Source organism: Mirounga angustirostris, unplaced genomic scaffold (genome assembly GCF_029215605.1).
Source record: "Mirounga angustirostris isolate CCGP_5_RB_7025 unplaced genomic scaffold, mMirAng1.0.hap1 SCAF_5, whole genome shotgun sequence".
In the NCBI taxonomy this organism is placed as follows: Eukaryota; Metazoa; Chordata; class Mammalia; order Carnivora; family Phocidae; genus Mirounga; species Mirounga angustirostris.
In genome coordinates this window covers 51,263,772-51,282,611 of record NW_026991713.1, presented here as the reverse complement: position 1 = coordinate 51,282,611, position 18,840 = coordinate 51,263,772, and the positions used below count along the sequence as shown (strand labels likewise).

Genomic DNA, 18,840 nt, shown 5'->3' with positions numbered 1-18,840 from the left:
CCCTTTGCCGGCTGCTTTTCCTACCCTGACATCACACCGAGGCCTCTCTCCGTACGAGGAGGGGGAGGGGTCTGTGACAGTCTTTCCCTTCCTTTTTCTTTGCTGTTGGAAGCGGGACAGCAAACATCTTTTATGGTCTGTAGCTCGGAAGATGAACGTGGGCAAGATGAGCCCCTGAACCCTTGCCTGGGGGGAAATAGCGCCCCAGCTCTATATATCCCACTATTTATAAAAATCTTCCCATCTGGCAGGGGGAAAAGCCCTGGACTGGCCAGGATGAATCAGCGCACCCTGGCTGTTCCCCAAGATAAGCGTGAGTTGCTAGATGGGGCGCCCAGCCGATGGTCAGCATTGGTGCCAGGAGAACATGGCCGCGAGCAGCACCCTGTACTTCTAAGGTCAAGAACAGCAGCACCGAGCTCCCCAGAAACGAGTGTTCCTGTTCCTTCCTTCAGCAATAGAATGTCGTTTGCTCCACAACGGTTGTCTTTTGACTTGAGCTTATTATTTTACATTGCTCTCTCTTAGTTTTCGCCTGCCTTGTTCTTCATTTATACCCGTGCACGTTACAGTCTAGATTCATGCTGTCCAGTTGAGCCCCACGAGCCCCACGTAACTATTTACATTTAAATTATTTACAATTAAAAAAAAATGAAAATTCCGTTTCTCAAGTGCTCGCATGCCTCACGTGGGCTGGTGACTATTCTTTTGGACAGCACGGTTCTGGAACGTTTCCCTCATTGTAGAAAATGCTGTTGGATGGCGCTGATGTATATCAGCAATGCTGATCCTAATTTGAGAACTTTCTGGGCTTCCTCAGCACCCCTACCTACTTTTAGATCTTCGAGGTTGTGGAACCAAAAGTGAAGAACGTCTGACAGGCATCGAATGTACGTGCAAAGCTGTCCCCTGTGGCCCTTCTCACGCCCAGGACATGCTCCCAGCCTGAGAGACCCTGTCTGTGGGCTTAGCTCTGTGTGAGAGCCTTTCCTGTCTTCATCATGGGGTTTCCACTCTGCACACTTACAGGACATTTCAGGACAGTTTTTTTTTTTTCCTGCTAAAATGTAGTGCAGGAGCATCTAACTTGATTTGTGGAGAGTTTCTTTTGAGCCCCCAAACTGCTTGCTCACTAGCTGCTCGAAATGACTTGCTTAAGTGCACACCTGCTTTGGTTTGCTGATAGGTCTTTCCCTGAAGGTCGGGAAAAGCTCTCTCCCAGAGAAGATTTTTCTGTTTTGGTGGGGTCCGCAACACTTCGTTTGCTATCTTTGTTGGAACAGAGCCTGGAAGGAGAACACTTAAAGAAGTCATTATCAAGGCTCCGTTCCACTGGAGCTGGCCCTGCCTCCATTCCATCTGCAGCAGGGGCCCCGTGCTCCAAGACAGGGCAGTACTTGGTGTTTTATTCTGTACCCAGGACAGGCATTTTTGTCCTCTGGGTAGAGCCCTGGGTCTCCCAGTCTGTTGGGGACATCATCAGGTGACTGCCCCTTCCCCACCTGGAAGATGCGATTCAAAGTAGGAATTCCTGAGTTTGGAATCTAGCCTGTTGGCCTGGTAAATTTACCCTCTTCCACCGACGCAGGCTCGCCCCACACCTGCCAGGAGCCCCAGCGGCTGCACGTGGGAGCGGTGGGCCCGGCCACAGAGAGGCATTGACACCGTTTTATTTATTGAGTGACCGCCGTCAGGCACTGTGCGCCCATTGTCCCCCACTCAGGGCCTGTGCTAGTTGCGTTTTTTAAAGGGGCTGTAGTTTTTTTTTTTTTTTTTTAAAGAAAACGCGCAAGGGAGTGGGGCGGGGAGTAGGACAGACTTGACTGAGCTGTGGGCGCGGAAGGCAGAGCGGCGGCCGCCCCAGCTGAATGTGTCCCTGGCTTTCAGCGCTTGGCACCGAGCCGGGTGCCAGAGGGCACTCAGAATTGTGGAATAGTGAGTTGTAGTATATTTTCGTGGCAGCTCTGTAAAGCAGTACGGTTGGTTTGCGCATTCTTTTTTTTTAATTTTTTTAAAAAAAAGTTTATTTATTTGAGAGAGAGAATGAGATAGAGCATGAGAAGGGGGAGGGTCAGAGGGAGAAGCAGACTCCCCGCCGAGCAGGGAGCCCGATGTGGGACTCGATCCCGGGACTCCAGGATCATGACCTGAGCCGAAGGCAGTCGCTTAACCAACTGAGCCACCCAGGCGCCCTGGTTTGCACATTCTACAGAGATGGGAAACAGACTCGGAGAGGTTAAATCGCTTGCCTTTGGTCACACAGCTAGGACGGGCAGAGCTGTGATTGAGACCCATTGGTGCCCCAGCAGTAGCCACGTGCCCCCCGCCCACGGTGGAGCGGGAGCCGGTCCTCCTGGGCGCTTTATCTTGTCGTCCTCGTTAGATTTTTAACTTAAAATGTTAAGTTGAGATAACATTTCGAGTTACAGAGAAGTTAGCAAGAAGGTTCTCAGACCCTTGGCCCAGAGTTGTACAGGGCGGTCTGGATTTCCCCTGAAACGGCCCTGCGGGGGGCGAGCGCTGGGGCAGGGCCCTGTCGGGGGGAGTTCCTGGTGACCCCACCCAGGAAGCAGGCAAACTCCAGAGCAGCCTCCGGGCTTGCTGGGTGCAGACACGGGAGGAGAGGCTAGGGTTTATCATTTTCCGTGGGAGAAAGGAGATTCTGGAGGGTTGGGAGACTAAAAGAAGAGTGGCTTATAAATAAAAGGGAGGACCTGCGGCTGCTCACACAGGCGGCCAGGGGCGCTGCGGGAACTCTTAAGGCTGAGCTCAGACGGCTGCGCCCCATGCGTTTCCTGTCCTTGCCAGTGCAGGTCAGGGTTAATGTCTGTACTGTTTTCTCAGTTTTCTGTGTGTGCGCTTGCCACACAGGTTTTGAAAAACCCCTCCTTATGTTCACCTTTTGCACCCTTGTACCTACTCTCTCCCTTCTGGATTGCATGTTTTTTCTCCTCCTAAGGCCGTCTTCCCAAAGGCATTGCATTCAGAGGAAGGGCAGGAGGATTCTTCCCTATGGGAGAGGAAAGAGGGGTGTTCTCTTTTAAAGGGGTAAAGATTTGGAAGTTTTCCAGCTCCAGAGACTTCCTCCAGTTCTGATACTAAAAGAAACCAGTGTTCTCCGCTCCGGGGCCTGAGCTTGTGATTTCTGTGCCTTTCCCCCTGCTTCCAGACTCCTCCACCCAGAAGTTGATGAGTTACCATTTCGGAAGCTTTTTTCCCCTTGCGCTTCCTCACTGCTACTCAGCCTGTGCCGGACAGTAAGCGCCGTGATGTGATGGTGGAGGTGTGGTTCCTGACGTCCCCGTGCTCTGGCGAGGGCCTGGCACACAGCAGAAGCTCCGTCAATATTTGCTCGGAGAGCTGCCCTTGGTCTGTGGCCGAGGTGTGCAATCGCTAGGTCAGTAAACTTCACATAAGAGAGGAGATCTTACAAGTTCTCATCACAGGAAAAAAAAAATGTAATCATGTGAGTTGATGACGCCTGTTAACTTGTGGTCATCGTTTTGCAGTATATACATATGTCAAATCCTTTTGCAGTCCACTTCAAACAAATACAGTGTTATATGTCGGTTATATCTGAACTAAAAGAAATCAGGGTCCCAGCCTTTTAGGTGTTCACTGCTTCTCTGGGATCTATTTTCCAGTTGATCCTTTAATCATAGGGTGTTCTACCTTGAAAGGATCTTGGAGGTCCTTGGGGCCACCTCTTTCCTGTTATTGCTCGTTATGGTTTCCTTGGTTTTTAATCTCTGAGAAGGAAGGATAGTGGTTACGCGAGCATGTCTCAGTTATGCCTGTGTGGGTGATCCAGGGTAAGTTTCTCTTTCCAGACCAGCTAGGTCCTTCGATCTTCCCCAAGCTTCTGGGAATGCTGACATGAGGAGGCCTAGGGATGATGGGTGCTTAGCTAAGCATCTGCAATTAAGAACTCACTAGGGGCACCTGGCTGGCTCAGTCAGGATACTACTCTTGATCTCAGGGTTGTGAGTTTGAGCCCCACGCCAGGTGTAGAAACTGCTTAAAAATAAATTCTTAAAGAAAAAAAAGGAACTCACCAAATTGATTTGACCCTGCCTCTTTGCTCTTAATCACTCTCTTTATCCCTTCTCTTTTTCATTCTTAGGCTTCTCATCTCTCATTCAGGCAGTAAGCCCCTAGGGTGGATATATGCTACAGTATTTGTGCAGTTAGCTATTTTGTTCATTTTTAAACAGCAATTTATTTTAGATAGAGAGTGGGGTGTGGGAGAGGAGCAGAGGGAGAGGGAGAGAGAGTATCTTATTCACGCTCCACGCTGAGGGAGGTGGGGCTCGATCTCAAGACCCTGAGATTACGACCTGAGCCATAATCACCTGGGCCATAATCAAGAGTCGGACGCTTAACTGAGCCACCCAGGCGCCCCTATTTTATACATTTTTTTAAAAAATTATTTTGTACATGTTTAATGGTGGGCCTTTGGTTGCCTTGATTTCTTAAATGGAACCATCTTGCTCCATAGGCCACACCAGTGAGAGCTGCAGCAGATTTTGCAAAATTGTCCTGTTAGGCTAGGAAGCACCTTCGAGATGATTCACGCTGGTCCCTTTGATTTGATAGGAAGTGAGGGAGTGGACTCGGGTCAGTGAGCTGAGGGCACGGAATCAGTGGGCAACAGATGCTGGGTCAGAGCCCTGGCCTTGCTGGAACTGGGCTTCCTTGTCACAGCGCCCTCGTGCCCTCCCGGGGCCACATCTCACACTTGTGAAGTGGGGACCTCTTACCGCCCACTTCTTAGTATTTGCTTTGGAGAGTCTTTGGACAGTCTGTACTGAAAAATGAACGTCGGAACAAAGCCTCATTATCTTTGTCAGCCGTGGCCTGTGGCCAGCAAATTGTGGATGGGAAAGAGCCGGGCAAGCAGAGAGGTGCAATGTGTGTTCTGATTTTCCTTAGAAATCGTCATTGAAGCTTCTGAAAAGTTATTTTAATCTACAGCTTTTTTTTTTCCCCCTTTCCTAACCATTGACACCAAAAATAGGATTGCTTTGGGGTTTTATGTTGGCAGACAGAATGCCCCCCAAGAGACTTTGAGGCTCACTCCTCCCGCTGGGGAACGAGGAGGCGGTCTCTGTTTCTCCAGCATTACCAACAGGGACCCGTCCGACTTCACTCCGATGCTGCTGAACTTGGGAAGTTACTGACCTACTTTATAGTCAGCATACCCCTATATTCAGGCTCTGAATTCAAAAAACTTGACAGCTGAATGGATCAAGAGCCATTTTATGTTTTTTTGTTGTTGTTTTTTTTTAGATTTTTAAAAAATTATTTGATTGAGAGAGCACACATGTGCGCTCAGGCGGGGGGAGGGGCAGAGGGAGAGGGACAAGTGGACTCTGCTCTGAGCGGGAAGCTCGGTCCACAACCCCGAGATCATGACCTGAGCTGAAGTCAGGAGTCAGACACCTGACCGGCTGAGCCCCCCAGGCTGCCCCTAGAGCCCTTTTATGTTCTTTATTAAAGTGTTCCTGCAAGTTCTTTGGTCGCCACCCCATGCGGCTCCGAGCACTGGCTCCCCGTGAGAATATGAGGACCGAGGCCGGCTCGGGCAGCCTCCGGCTGTGAGGATGGCCTAAAAAGAGACACCTTTTCAGACCTTTTATTGTGGGGGATAAATCAGTCCATATTAGCTGCTCTTCCTCTTTTTGACTTGAAGACAGTTAGGACCCTTCATCCTTTGAGCTGCTACTCAGGGTTACCTGTGCTCATGTAGCCTTTCTTTAAGTCTTCAGACACCCACACGGGAACAGTGGGGACCTGTTTGTGTTAGTGGAAACAACATAGAGGACCCGGTTAAAATGGAGTTTGGTCTGTTAACCTAGTTGGGTTGTCCCCGCACAAGCCACACACCCCCGGAGAGGTCTCAGGAACCGGAGTTACTGAGGGTTGGTAGGCTTTGGGTCCAAGCACCACTGCCACGGAACATCTAAGTTTTTACTGGCAGGTGAATTTACTTAGAACTTGATCTCCTTTGGAAACTGGAATAACGTCTGCTTGGGTAGGTCGTTGGGAGAATTAAACACAACACAAGGCAGGTGTCTTGGATAGTTGGCTTCATGGGGTCCCAGCACACTGGGGTTCGGCCGTCTGTAATTGCATAGCCATTGCATAATGTCATGTGTTGGTTGAGCTCTTTAGATAGTAAACCATCGGCGAATCCTTCAGTGGTAAGAGGGTTCAACTAATACCGTCCTGTCCACGGTGTGGAGAGTCAGAGCTGGGGTGAGATTGGAGGGGTTGGGGACGGTGAGAGTGGGTGGGTAGGGGAAATCTGGCTACTTGTATCTTGACAGGAGGATTTGTTTGGAAGGTAAATCACCCTCTGGTAGTTGTGTATAAGTAGGTCATTGATTGCCAGTTGATATTACTAATTAACCATTACTTTTTGCTTTGTGAATATGGTGAAGCTGTAAAGACCATAAAGTTCATAGAACGTGCTAAAGAGGAGTGTTTGGTATGTGTCCGTAAATACTGTTTAAAATGGAAATGGCCAGTCTTGCAAGTACTCTTAGAGAATGGTGTTTGTGCAGAAGGGAAATTTAGCAAAGACAGTTTTACAAGATAATACTAAGTGAAGTGTGGCTTTTAGCTGCTGATGGGTTAGTTTTATTCGATATAGCCCTCAGGAGGACTTAGTCTGAAGGAATGAAAGCCATGTTTGGTGGGTGACCCTGAGATCTGAAAGTGAGAGGGCGTGTGTGTCAGTGCCTGGGTGTGTATGTCAAGGTGAAGTGCTCCAGAGTTCTTGTGTGGAATGTAAAAAGAATCCTGGCTTATCTGCATTTTTTTCTGTGCTTGTTCATGTGTACCATGGCTTGTTTTTCTTCTAGGATGTGGAGAAAGAGAAGGAGACCCACAATTACCTCAGCAAAGAGGAAATCAAAGAGAAAGTTCATAAATACAACCTAGCAGTCACAGACAAGTTGAAGATGACCTTGGTAAGCACCCATAGTCCTGTTTGTGCTGACACATGTCAAAAGACAAATACAGACTCTTGGTATGACCGTCTGTATGTTTTAAAATCTCTGAATAGCATTTGCAGAAGTTTAATGTTCAAGGTATGCAGGACAATAGAGTATTTCTGCAGCTCTCAGATTGAAGCTAAATTTTAAAGTAGCTTTATCGCACCATCAGTTAATACTTTAAAGTTTTATTGTAAAAGTTTTTTTGACCGTCCGAAGGATTTTTAGCATTGAGTATTGCCATTGCCATTTGGTACCTCAAATTCTAATAAGGCGTAGATCAGTTTTATCTTGTGCAAATAAGTATGGAAGTGTCAGGAAAAGGATTTCATGCCCATGGTTTAGAAAATAATTGAGCTAAGATTTCTCTGGGCTGGTTGTCATGAAAGATGGCGAATGTAATAGCCTCCCACACGTTGTTTCAGGCTTCTGCAGTGTGGTAGCAAACACTGAAGCTCAGTGGGGGGTGAGGATGTAGGAGGAAGGCGGCACAGGGCTTAGTGACAACAGAAGGAGAGCCAGCAACAGAGCCAGAGTATTCATGGGCCTCAAACTGGACTGGCGTCTCTGCTCGTCCTCAACATTTGGTGACTTTCCTCAAGGCACCTGCCAGCCCTTAGTACCCGTTTCCAGGGCCCTTGGACTTCTGCCTCTCAGGCTATTGACTGTGAACTGACAGTTCAGTAGAGGACAGGGTGGCTGGTTTAGAACAGGCCCTACTGAATTCTGTGGCCTTTGGGGAGGAGCGTTACATATAAGCCCTTATGATAAAGGATCCCTCCCCAGTGGGACTCCCCCCAAAGGGGGAAAGCGGGACACAGGATCCCAAGATTATTCTTCATTACTCCAACAGTGATAATTGTTTCAAATGCACTTTTCATCAAAGGAGAAATACTTCACTTGTCATGGGTTCTTCTTCCCTCCCCCATGGAGATGAAAACATGCAAGTTTCCATCTTGTTGCAAAAATAGAAATTTGAAGAGTTGTATAATACTTTCCACAAGAATGAACAAGTGAATCCGTATTGTAAATTGATCTTGCGGAAAGGAAGAAAAATAATGGACCAAAAAGGAGGTTTTTTAATGTTTTAATTTAACTGTCTCATTTCTGTATAACACCTGAGGCTTTGTTTTAATAAAACATTAGAATACATTTTTTCTAAATATACTGGATGTAAAAAGAAAAAGTGAAGATCAGACCATTATTACTATTTTTGGTAACTAAGAAATAGTAAGTCTACCATCAGTTAAGACAAGTGCTAAACTCAGCAAGTTGTGTGTATTAAATATGTGCAGTTTATTTGTATAAGAAGCATACCTCAATAAAATGGGTAAAAGATAGTATACAGAAGGAGTTATAAACACCACGTTAAGACAAAAAAGACAAGTGCTTATAATGACCATAGTTCACATCGTAGCTTCAACTGGTTTTGCACTCTTGCTGCCTGAGGCACCCGAGGTGCGTCGTCACGCGCTGTGTGGGGTATGTGCTGTGTCCAGACGTTTCGATGAAATTGATAATCTAGGACCTACCGCCATAGCCGCTAGGAATGAGATGGCTTGTTTGTGTACTGTCCCCTCCAGGCTTGTTTAGGTGTTCCCAAGTCCCCAGAGACCTTCCTTTTCTTTCTTATTTTTTAAGATTTTATTTACCGAGAGAGGTAGAGAGCACGCACGTGCAAGCATGAGTAGGGGGGAGGGGCAGAGGGGGGGAGAAGCAGATTCTCTGATGAGCAGGGAGCCTGATGCAGGGGCTCGATCCTAGGTCCCTGAGATCATGACCTGAGCCAAAGGCAGACGCGTAACCGACTGAGCCCGCCAGGCACCCCGCCACCTTCCTTTTCTGTGTAGTAGCTGGTCACCAGCTGCAGATGTTTCCTTTGAGCCGTTGGCCCCGGCATGTCCCCCACTCACGCGTGCGTCTTGGGATTTGGCTGGCCTCTGGTCTGCTGGACCGTAACCTCTCCAGTGGGCCCTGACCTCTCAGATGTCGGCTTCAGAGGCGTCCGTCTCGGACCGCAGTCCCCACAGCACGAGGAGGCTTCTGTCGCCACATCTGCCCTACAGACCCTGGCTCTGGAAGCACGTCGCCGGCGTGGTGGTAACCTCCCCCTGAGATCCTTTCCTTAGGGCCGATCTTCAGTGAAGCTCTGTCACAGAGCGGTAAAAGCACAGAACAAGAGAAAGAGGGTCTCACCTTCTCTCTAACCGTGTGCTTTTCTTCCTGCTTCAGAATTCAAATGGGATTTACACTGGCTTCATTAAAGTCCAGATGGAGCTCTGCAGACCCCCCCAGACTTCTGGAAAGCTCGCTCCCAGTAGCAACGGCTGTATGAATACGCTGCACATCAGCAGCACGAACACCGTCGGGGAAGTGATCGAGGCCCTGCTCAAGAAGTTTCTCGTGACCGAGAGCCCTGCCAAGTTTGCACTTTATAAGCGTTGTCATAGGGAAGACCAAGGTATGCTGCCAGGCCTGAGATGAAAATGGTCTCTGCTTTTCTGTCTGTCCTCAGGAGCAGCAGGAACACGGCTGGGTGTGTGTGTCTCAGAGCCCAGGGACAGATTCTGGAAGCTGTGGTGATCCTGGCTTACACCTTTAATCCCTGGCTTTCCTGTTCTTGAGTCAGACGGTTGTGGGTCTGAGGAGCTGCGAGGCACCCACACGTGATGGGCATTTGTGGAGGAGTTTGTGATGTGCACGGGGGGATAGCTTGGAATTTTTTTTTTTTTTAAGCCTTAATTTTAATGTTCTTCAGAACAGAAAAGGATGCCTCTGTGCTTGACGGTTTCATTAGCACATTCCACATTTGATGTGCGTCCGCACGTGGGGTGGTTTGGGGGACTCGCGTCCTCGGAGACTTGGAGGACGGGGAGGCACGTGTGTGTTACTGCACGTTTCAGACTTACTGGTGTCTTGTGTTTCCTGAGCTCGCCTCACTGGCTATGACCCTGGTGCATGTGGCCCCCTGGACCCCAGAGGCACATACAGTGGGTGGATGGCATTCTCCTCTGCGGGCTGCCTGTGTGAACTTAATACCCACATTCAGCGGGTAGGAAGAGGGTATTAAGTAACTGCATGAAACTGAATATGGTAGTCAGGTAGTGGAGCAGCAATTGATGACCAGGGGTGGATGACCGTGATTCTGTGAGTCACCAAGTGCTCATTTGAAAATGGTATAGCTGTGTGGACGGTCAGCTACTTAAACTGTTGGGGGTAGAGCCCACAGCAGCAGCGGAGGAGGATATAGTAACTGGACATGCTAGAAATATCCTTCAGTTGTTTGGGGCTGAAACGCAGCTAGTTGCTGAGCGTGCATACATTTTTTTGAGCCCAAACCATGGGCTGGGCCCTGCAGAATACGAAGAGGGACAGGCCAAGGTTCCTACCCTCAGGAGGCCCTGGGCTCAGCAGCGTGGGGTTTCCATCTCCTACGATGCTTCGGTGCCTGCCCGCTGGGCTGGAGCTGCGCGGGCGGACGGTGCTAGCGTCGTGGGCCGGCGGACCCATTCATTGCGGCAGGCGGTGCTGGGACCGTGCGTGCGTGTGCGTGCGTGTGTCTGTCTCGCTCACAGGAGACACACACGGCTGTGTCTGCCGCCAGCCGAGCCCGCCTTCGGACTGCTTGGCTTGTCTGTAGCTGCTCACAATCCTAAGTTAATCTATAGACAGATTCGCTCTGATTTTGTGTCCTTTGCTTGGTATATTTTTACTGTTTCTTAAAGGGGTTGCAGATGCTTTTGTAAGTGTACTTTCTTGCTTTCTGAAAGGAGGAGCAGAATGAATTACAGGCCCATCCTGGGACTAACTAATGCCCATTTAGATTCATTCTGGAGGATGATTTCCTTTGTAATCGAGGCACAGTGTGTATTGTGCAGTTAGAACGGAGGTAGCGTAGATTTAATTCCGCCGCAGGCTGTTCACGGTGAGAGGGGCAGGAGGATGGTGGTGACTCGGTGGCTGGGTGAGGGGGGCTGTTGCTTTGATCTGGAGGAGGGGCTGGAAAGTGGGGTGTACGGTCCAGGGGACGACGAAATACTCCAACGGGCTGCCTGTTTGCTTACGCAGTCTACGCCTGTAAGCTCTCAGACCGCGAGCATCCACTCTACCTGCGTTTGGTGGCTGGGCCCAGAACAGACACACTGAGTTTTGTTCTTCGTGAACACGAAATCGGAGAGGTAAGTGATTGTTCATTCTTGCTTTACACTGTAGAGAGCACCTCGCCCTGTTTTACTGCTTGAATCTAGTGACTTTATTCCCGCCAGGGGGTGGGCAGGAGGAGAGAGAACCAGCGAGTGCCCGTCCAGCTGTCTGTCTGTATCTCTTGGGGGGGAGAGGGGGGAGCTGGTCTGGAGGACAGGTGTTTTTGAATTGACAGAAATGAACCCAAAGTTAGCCTATGATTGATATGTGTGTGTATATATATATATATACACATATCAATATACATATATATTTTTAAGTATTCTCTTGGTTTATAATTTTCAGAGGTGGGAAGAGCCCAAGTAAGAGATCTCCCTCCCACCCAAAGAGCCCTTTTCACTCTTGCCTCCAAATTACCCTAATCCAGCTAAACTATGAAAGTCGATACTCTCCATATGTTTGCTGCTAACATCTCCAGGCTCTTTCGTTTAAAGAGAAATAAAAGGAAATGCAATCAAAAAATGAAATGTCAGGGAAAAAAAAAAAAGTGCAGTTTCTTTACCACGAAAGATCTATAACTTTCTAGAATCTTTTTTTTCCTCTTGGCAAAGTGATTTAGAAATTATGTTTGTATATGCATCATTTGCCATTTTCTCTCCAGGGAGGATTGAATTTAGGTCAGTTCAGTTGAAGGAAAAACGCACTTTGTACTGTCCTTCTAGATCAAACGCCAACTTTAAAACGACACTTGAGTAAATCTTGCAAGCCCGGGGTCTCTGTCGTCTGCCCAGACAGGAAATGGCATGAATTGTCTGTGTAAAACATTGTGTGATGCAGTGAAAATAGTTTCAGGTTAAAAGTTAGGAAACTAGTACTCTGCTTCCTGCTGGTCCTCTTGTTAGCTTAGGAGCATGACCTTGGGTAAATCTTCCAGTCTTTTCAGCCCTCAGTTTTGAATTCTGTAAAGTGGGACTAAAGACTTTATTAAAAGGTGATTTTGAGTCACAAATTAAAAATACACATAAACATGCCTTGTAAATTGTTTTATCTGTAAGTTGGAGCTTGATTTGGGGAGTTTTAGGAAGACAGGGCTGTTTTAATTAATGGAACATTCTGATGTAGAAAGTTTTTTTCTCCTACTCCATGTTTCTTATTTTTCTTAATAACCAGGGCAGAGTTCTCCAGAAAGCCTTCTACCATTGTGCCTACTTGGTGGTTTTATTCCATCTTTTCTACTTGTATTAGGTTATCTCTGGTCTTTTCCCTCCCCACACCCTGGGACTTCCCCGTCAGAAATTGTACCTGGGGCACCTGGGGGGCTCAGTCCGTTGAGCATCCGACTCTTGATTTCGGCTCAGGTCACGGTTTCTGGGTTGTGAGATTGAGCCCGGTGGGCAGAGGGCTCAATGCTCCACACTCAGCGGGAGTCTGCTTGGGATTCTCTCCCTCTCCCTCACCCTCTGCTTGTGTGGGTGTGCACGCTCACTCTCTCTCTCTAATAAATAAATCTTTAGGAAAAAAAAGAAAGAAAGAAAGAAAGAAATTGTTCCTGTTTAAGGCAGTGATTCTCAGCCCAGGACCCAGGGCCCCCTTTTGGAAGGGGAGGATGTGTCGTTAGAAAAACAAACAAACAAAAACCCTCCCTGGTGATGTCAAGTACCTTTCTTGACCTTTACTGATCAATTAAAAAATTTTTCTTAAACCGCACAGATGTTTACTTTGTGCCGACTAGGTTACCAGGTGCTGTGGGGAGACCACTGCAGAGCCTGGATGGAAGCACAGCAGCTGCAGTGTTAGGTCAAGTGTAGGTGAGGGGGATGCCGAGCAAGTAACTGTCCGACTGTTTAAATCTTTTGTGATCAGGGCTACCATTGCTCAGTGAGAGCTTCTAATAGACATCATCCTGGGTGGGAAGGAAGGGAGGAAGGAAATCATGGAAGACTTCTTTGAGGAAGTGGCGTTTAAGCTGAGACTTGAAGGTTGAGTAGGAGTTTGCCAGGCATAGTGGAGAACGTGGTAATGTAATGGGTGGGACAGTGTGAGAACGAGGGGAGCCAGAGGGGCCAGGGTCTTTCAGACTTAGCAGGAACAACCAGGGGAAGCCACTGAAGGATTCTAGCAGGGGAGGGGCATGCCTAGATTTGCATTTTAGGAAGAGTATTCATATTCAGCCTGGCTGCTGGGGGAACAGATGGAACAGAAGAGTAGAGTGAGGAGGTCACGGAGAAGGGTGAGGTTCTCCCGGGGCTGGAGAAGAGGATGGTGAATACATAGGGGGCAGCAGAGGTAGTAGAGAAGAGCAGGCCAGTTGGAGAGCTGCTTAGGAGCTGGTAAGACTGGGGGAGGTGAAAGGTGGCGGCCGTGATGGTGGTGACTGCAGGGAGAGGGCGAGGGCAGTGGGCTCTGACGCTCAGTGGTCCGGTGGAGAGGGGCCAGGTCAGCAGTGAAGGTGTCTAGTGCGCCTAGGGCCCTGAGGTCTTTGGCCCCAGTGAGAGCTGCCGTGGGGAGCTGCGGGAGGCAGGCAGAGGAGAGGGTGGGCCTGGGTGCCCTGGGGGGGGGCGGGGCGAGGGGCGCCCCCCCCACGTGCTCCCGGCCAGCATGCCTACATTCTGACTTCAGCACCTGGCACTTTTCTTCTTGTGTCCTCGCGCAGTGGGAAGCCTTCAGCCTTCCAGAACTACAGAATTTCTTGCGCATCTTGGACAAGGAGGAGGACGAGCAGCTGCAGAGCCTGAGGCGGCGCTACGCGGCCTACCGGCAGAAGCTGGAGGAGGCCCTCAGTGAGGTGTGGAAACCCCGTTAGGCGCCGGCTCCCTGCCGCTCAGGAAGGAGGGGCGCGGAGCCGCGGCCGAGCCGGCAGCCGGCGTCTCGGTGGAGGGCTGGCTTCGCGCCCCGAGATGCTGGGGCCTCCGCCCTCGATCCCGAGATCTAGTTCCCGCCACCTGGTCACGCAGCGCCCCGCGCCTTCGGCCTCTCCTGCCCGGGATTCTGCCGCTCGGTCTAACAGCCGTGCGGGGTCACCTCGGCAAGCTGTGAATCTGTGCTCTCATCTGGAGCAGCCTAGACGGCTTGGAAGCATGACTCTGGGTTTTGTTTGGTTTATTTTTATTCCTTACCTTGTTTTAGTTAATTATGTGTTGATGAAGTTAAGCTTAAGGATGTGCAAATGATTTTTTTTTAAAAGCTTAACAAGGAATCTATCTGAATACTTGTCCTATGTTGAAACTACCTGTCCATTTTTTGTTTTGTTTTTAAATGTCAGAAGCGATGCATGTGAATTGAAAGGCACCGGAAGCTAGGAACTCGGGGGCATTTGTGAAGGGTTTGGTTAGGAGTTGGACAGAGAACGTGAAGAGCAAGTGTGGAGGAAGGCACCAGTGGAAGTGGGGAGCTCTGCGGGAATGCGGTTTGGGTGAGGGGTTGATGGTCGGGGAGAAAGGTGTATTTGGTTATAGACCACATGAAAGCATTCGGTTTTGAGATGTTAAACCCATTGTGGTATTGACTGATTTGCTGGAGTAAGATGTGGGAACAGAGCCAGAGCAAGTAGGAGCTAGACCAAAGGGAGGAACTGGGACGTCCCCGCAGGTGGACCTCGCAGGCCCAGATGGGGGTGGGGTGGGAATCCTGCTGCGGGGGCTGCCCTCTCTGGGGACTGGTCCCCGTGCAAGGCGGGGGGTTGGCTTCTCCGGGCAGTGCGGCAATGACCTATGGCTAACTCCTTGACCTATGGCTTACGTTACGGCCCTGGTCTCCCCCAGCCCGGCTGTCTTCTGAGTGGAAAGGAGACTGGGTAGGGGGTGGCAGTTTTCCTGTTAGCTGGGTGATTTGTCAGGTAGAGAGCTCACTGCCTACTTTTGTGACAATCACTCCCCTTCTTTACCTGTTTTCCCTTTTTCCTCCCCTTCCCCTTTTCCACCTCCACTCTCCCCTCTTCTTCCTCTGCCTTTCTCTTACAAATTGCAATCTGTTTTTATATAAGGTAGAATGGGGATGTGGATTATAGACCCAGGGCCATCAGATCCTCCTTCCAAAAGGAGTACTTGACTCTGAGGAGGAAGGTGGCCAGAAAGGGAGGACTCCCCTGCCCCTGCCCCGCCGCCCACGAGCTGACCACACAAGAGGGGTTCTTTCTGGAAATGCTTTAACAAAAGTGCATGTTCCTACCAACCAAAGAAAGGCATGTGCAATAGAAGCCTTCCTTAAAGCAGGTTAAATAACCTCATTTTTTGCAGCAGTCAATCCGAAAACAATAGGAAAGCTGTGGTTCTGAAGGGGCCTTATGATCTATTTTTAGTCTAGATATATTTTGTTTATAAATTCCCAAGGAATTGTCAACACTTTGGTGACACCTAATGGATTCTTTTTGAAATTCCAAGGTGCTTCATTTCTTTGCCTCTTAAGTGAACTGTGCCTTTTAAAAATTGCATTTCTGTTCCCCTCTTGGTGGCACTTCTGACTTTTCAGAGAGCACCCATCTTGTTGGAGGCAGGTGTCCGTGGTGATCTGCTGTGCACGGTTACTGGTTACTGAGACAGTCCTATCTTCCTAAGCTTTTTAAGGAGAGTTGGAAAAAAAAAAGTAGAACTAGCTATAAAATATGTGTGGCACATCTTGTTTAATTTTGCATGTAACTTTTTTTTAGTGCATCGATGAGGTTTTAGTGACGTCATCCAGTACTTTACCTTTATTGTTCAGGGAATGCCTTCATGATTTTTATACTGGTTTTACTGTTCAGACTGTGGCTTGGGTTTGAGTATACTGTTATCAGCCACCTGGTCTTTTAATTGCCCACCCAGTAAGCTTATATTTTGTGAAGCATTTGTTTCTCAGAATAAGACACTGTTAGAACCTAAAGTAGTAGCTGATGGTTATCTGTGAATTTTTTTTTTTTTTTTTTTACTTGAAGTAGATTGTCTAAAATAGGCATCGTCCTCTGTAGTACCCAGCACCTCGCTCGTTGTCGTGCGCACTACGAGTTGCAATTTGGAAAACTTGCTGTATTGAAATTCTGTCAGTACTTAGTTCTTGGAATACTGACGTTCTCTCCCAAACACTGGTTCCTGCAGCAGCATTTTTCATGCATAAAAGAAGAAAGGCCACGATGGCCAAAGATTTTTAAAAATCATTGTACTAATTCTTAGGTTAAATTAAACTAAGCTTTGCTGTAATACTGTTTTCTCTTCAGTATGTGATGGTACCGGAATGTTGTTAAAATGAAGGAGGTGGTATTGCAGGGGAGCATTTTGAATCGCAGAAGTAAAAAAGTTATAATATTTATAATTTTGATGAGTTTATTTTTATAGGGAAGATTTTTCTTCCCTGCAGTTGTTTCTGGAATGGCAAATTGTTTCCATTATTAAAAATCGAAGTTGTTAGTTGGTGTTTGTTCATGTGTTTTTATTTATGATAATATGCCAGGTAAAAGGTCACAGGAGTGGGACGAGCTGCTTTTGCAGACCCATGAGGACACGTGCTGGAACGCAGTGATTTACTAGGTTTGAGTGGGGCACATTTGTTCTCCCAAATGTTGCTTTTCCTTTGTCTTATCGCCTGGGGAAGAAAACCGCCGAGGTCTGCCCATACCATACATTCCTAAAACAATTGTTTTAACTGTGAAATATACATGCATTCAAAAGTGTATAAAGCACGTTAACAAAGAGTTAATTTAAAGTGGACGCCCTGTGGCCCCTACCGAAACAGGAGGGGATCATCCGTTCTTTCAGAATCCTCTCCCTGCACCTTCCCTTCCTGCTTTTAAGTCTCCTGTCCTTGAAACAGATCACTTGCAACGTTAAAGTGTATTTTTTGGTCAGCATGACTGTCCCCCGCGGGTTGGTGGGAATGGGGAGGGTTTGGGGCCCAGCAGCGGTGCGCCCCCCTCCGTGCCTGATCTAGGCAAGCGCTTTTACTGCTGCACTGCCCCCTAGGGGCGGTGGTGAAATAGCAAAGCTGTACCCATGGGTGAGGGGAGAACATTGCAAGTACCATAGCTGTTTTAGAAGTGAAAGTATTATGATAGAAAATGATGGTTTTGTATAGATCTCTTTTATGAAATAGCCAATGGACTCTAGTTTGGGAGTTCAGCCTGGGTTACTACCCAAGGTGCAGGGGGAGGTTTTTGGAATTTTTATCCCTTAAAGGGCGTTAGCTTCCTGCCCTAGGCTTTTTGTCAAAATTTGTCACTGATTGAGAACTTGTTCAAATTTTTGTATTTTGCAAAATCCTCAAGAATGGTATCCTGCCTGCCTTCTGTGTTAGAAAGAAAGGGGAGGGGCATCTGGGTGGCTCAGTCGGTTAAGCATCTGCCTTCAGGTCATGATCTCAGCCCCACATCCCTACTCAGCAGGGAGTCTGCTTCTCCCTCTCCTTCTGCCCCTCCCCCCAGTGCCTGCTCTCTCACACTCTCTCCCAAATAAGTAAAATTTTTAAAGGGTGTGGGGGGGGAGTCTCTATACTATAATAGCAAATTCAAAGTGTTTACAATGTGCCGAGCATTACTCCAAAAACCTTAATATGTATTAACTCATTTTCTCGCCCGTGAGGTAGGTATTGTCAGCATCCCCATTTTACAGATGAGGAAGCGCACTGAGGTCCCGCAGCTTGCCCGCGGCCACTCTGAGAGAGCGGCTGAGCCAGGTCCTGGCCACGGAGCTGCCCTGCCCCTCCGCTCCCCTGGAAGCTCTGTCCAGTTCTCCAGTTCAAGTGCCAATGAAAAGCCCCTTCTGTTACCAGTAATGGGCAGCTCACCTGAAAGCAAGCCTCTGGGTGCACCTGGGATTTGTGGGAAATGGAAGGACAGCTTTGATGTCTGAGTGCTCTGTCAGCCTTTTGTGTTGTTCATTTAGCACCCCATTGAAGTGATTGTAAGGGATGTAGTAGTGAACCATCTACCTGTATTTTCATTCTGCAGGTTCTGTTGTGCGGGAGAGACTGACAGGGCCGACAGGGCCGCCAGCCAGGCCAGTGTTCTCACTGCAGTTAATACGAGAATTCCCTGGAACCACCCGAAGGAAGAGTGGCTTCAGGGAGAATTCAAAGTTCCCGGTTGCCAAGGCTGGAGCTTTCCTCCCCCATCAAGGATGAGCCTCTCCAGAGGAACGCAGGAGACCAAGTATTGGAAGTCTTTAAAGTGCACACTTGTCTGGTGTGAATAACCGCTTGCGTAATTAGGTGTGCAAAAGAGCAGCTTTGTATGAGGATTAGGGGAGGAAATGGGGTAGCTGGAGGGGGGTGGGCAGCATTAAATAACTTTTAGATGAAATGTCATCGGCAGCGGTGCTTTTTTTTTTTTGGTTGGTGCTTTTTGGTTTCATTTTGTTTTTTTGGCAGACCTTTCCCTATAATCCTGCAAGGTGAGAATGGCAGGGTAGAGGACAGACCCTTTTGATCTTAAATAACAATTTCCAAAGACACATGTGACTCGTGTTTGGCTGAGGCAGGACTTGGCAGCAGCTGAACCCCAAAAGCGCCTCTCTCCTTCCCCTCTTGGAAATGTGAATATTGGCATTTTTACATGTTTACACACAAACAGCAGAACACTCAGGGCTCTTTGTGTACTTCACAAGCATTTGGGGTTTTGGCTTTGTTTTTTGGAAGGGAGTTACTTTAACCAGAATAGTTCCTTTCAGTCTTTCTAAATGAGTCTTACCTTTAATGCATCTGGCTCTTAAGTAGTCCAGATTGGGGGGTGTTTGCA

The 18,840-nt window shown here is 48.3% G+C and overlaps 1 protein-coding gene across 4 annotated transcripts in view; it reads left to right on the top strand.

Annotated features, from left to right (window-relative positions):
- Positions 1 to 16,519, top strand: part of RASSF3 (Ras association domain family member 3) — a 142,849-nt gene extending 126,330 nt beyond the window's left edge. For all 4 annotated transcript variants that reach the window (XM_064590964.1, XM_064590963.1, XM_045873042.3 and 1 more), the window contains 4 exons: positions 6,867 to 6,974; positions 9,231 to 9,459; positions 11,067 to 11,176; positions 13,795 to 16,519. In XM_064590964.1, coding sequence (XP_064447034.1) covers positions 6,867 to 6,974; positions 9,231 to 9,459; positions 11,067 to 11,176; positions 13,795 to 13,944 — 597 coding nt within the window. In that variant the 3' untranslated portion in view covers positions 13,945 to 16,519. The remainder of the gene's footprint in view (positions 1 to 6,866; positions 6,975 to 9,230; positions 9,460 to 11,066; positions 11,177 to 13,794) is intronic.
- Positions 16,520 to 18,840: the final 2,321 nt, after the last annotated feature.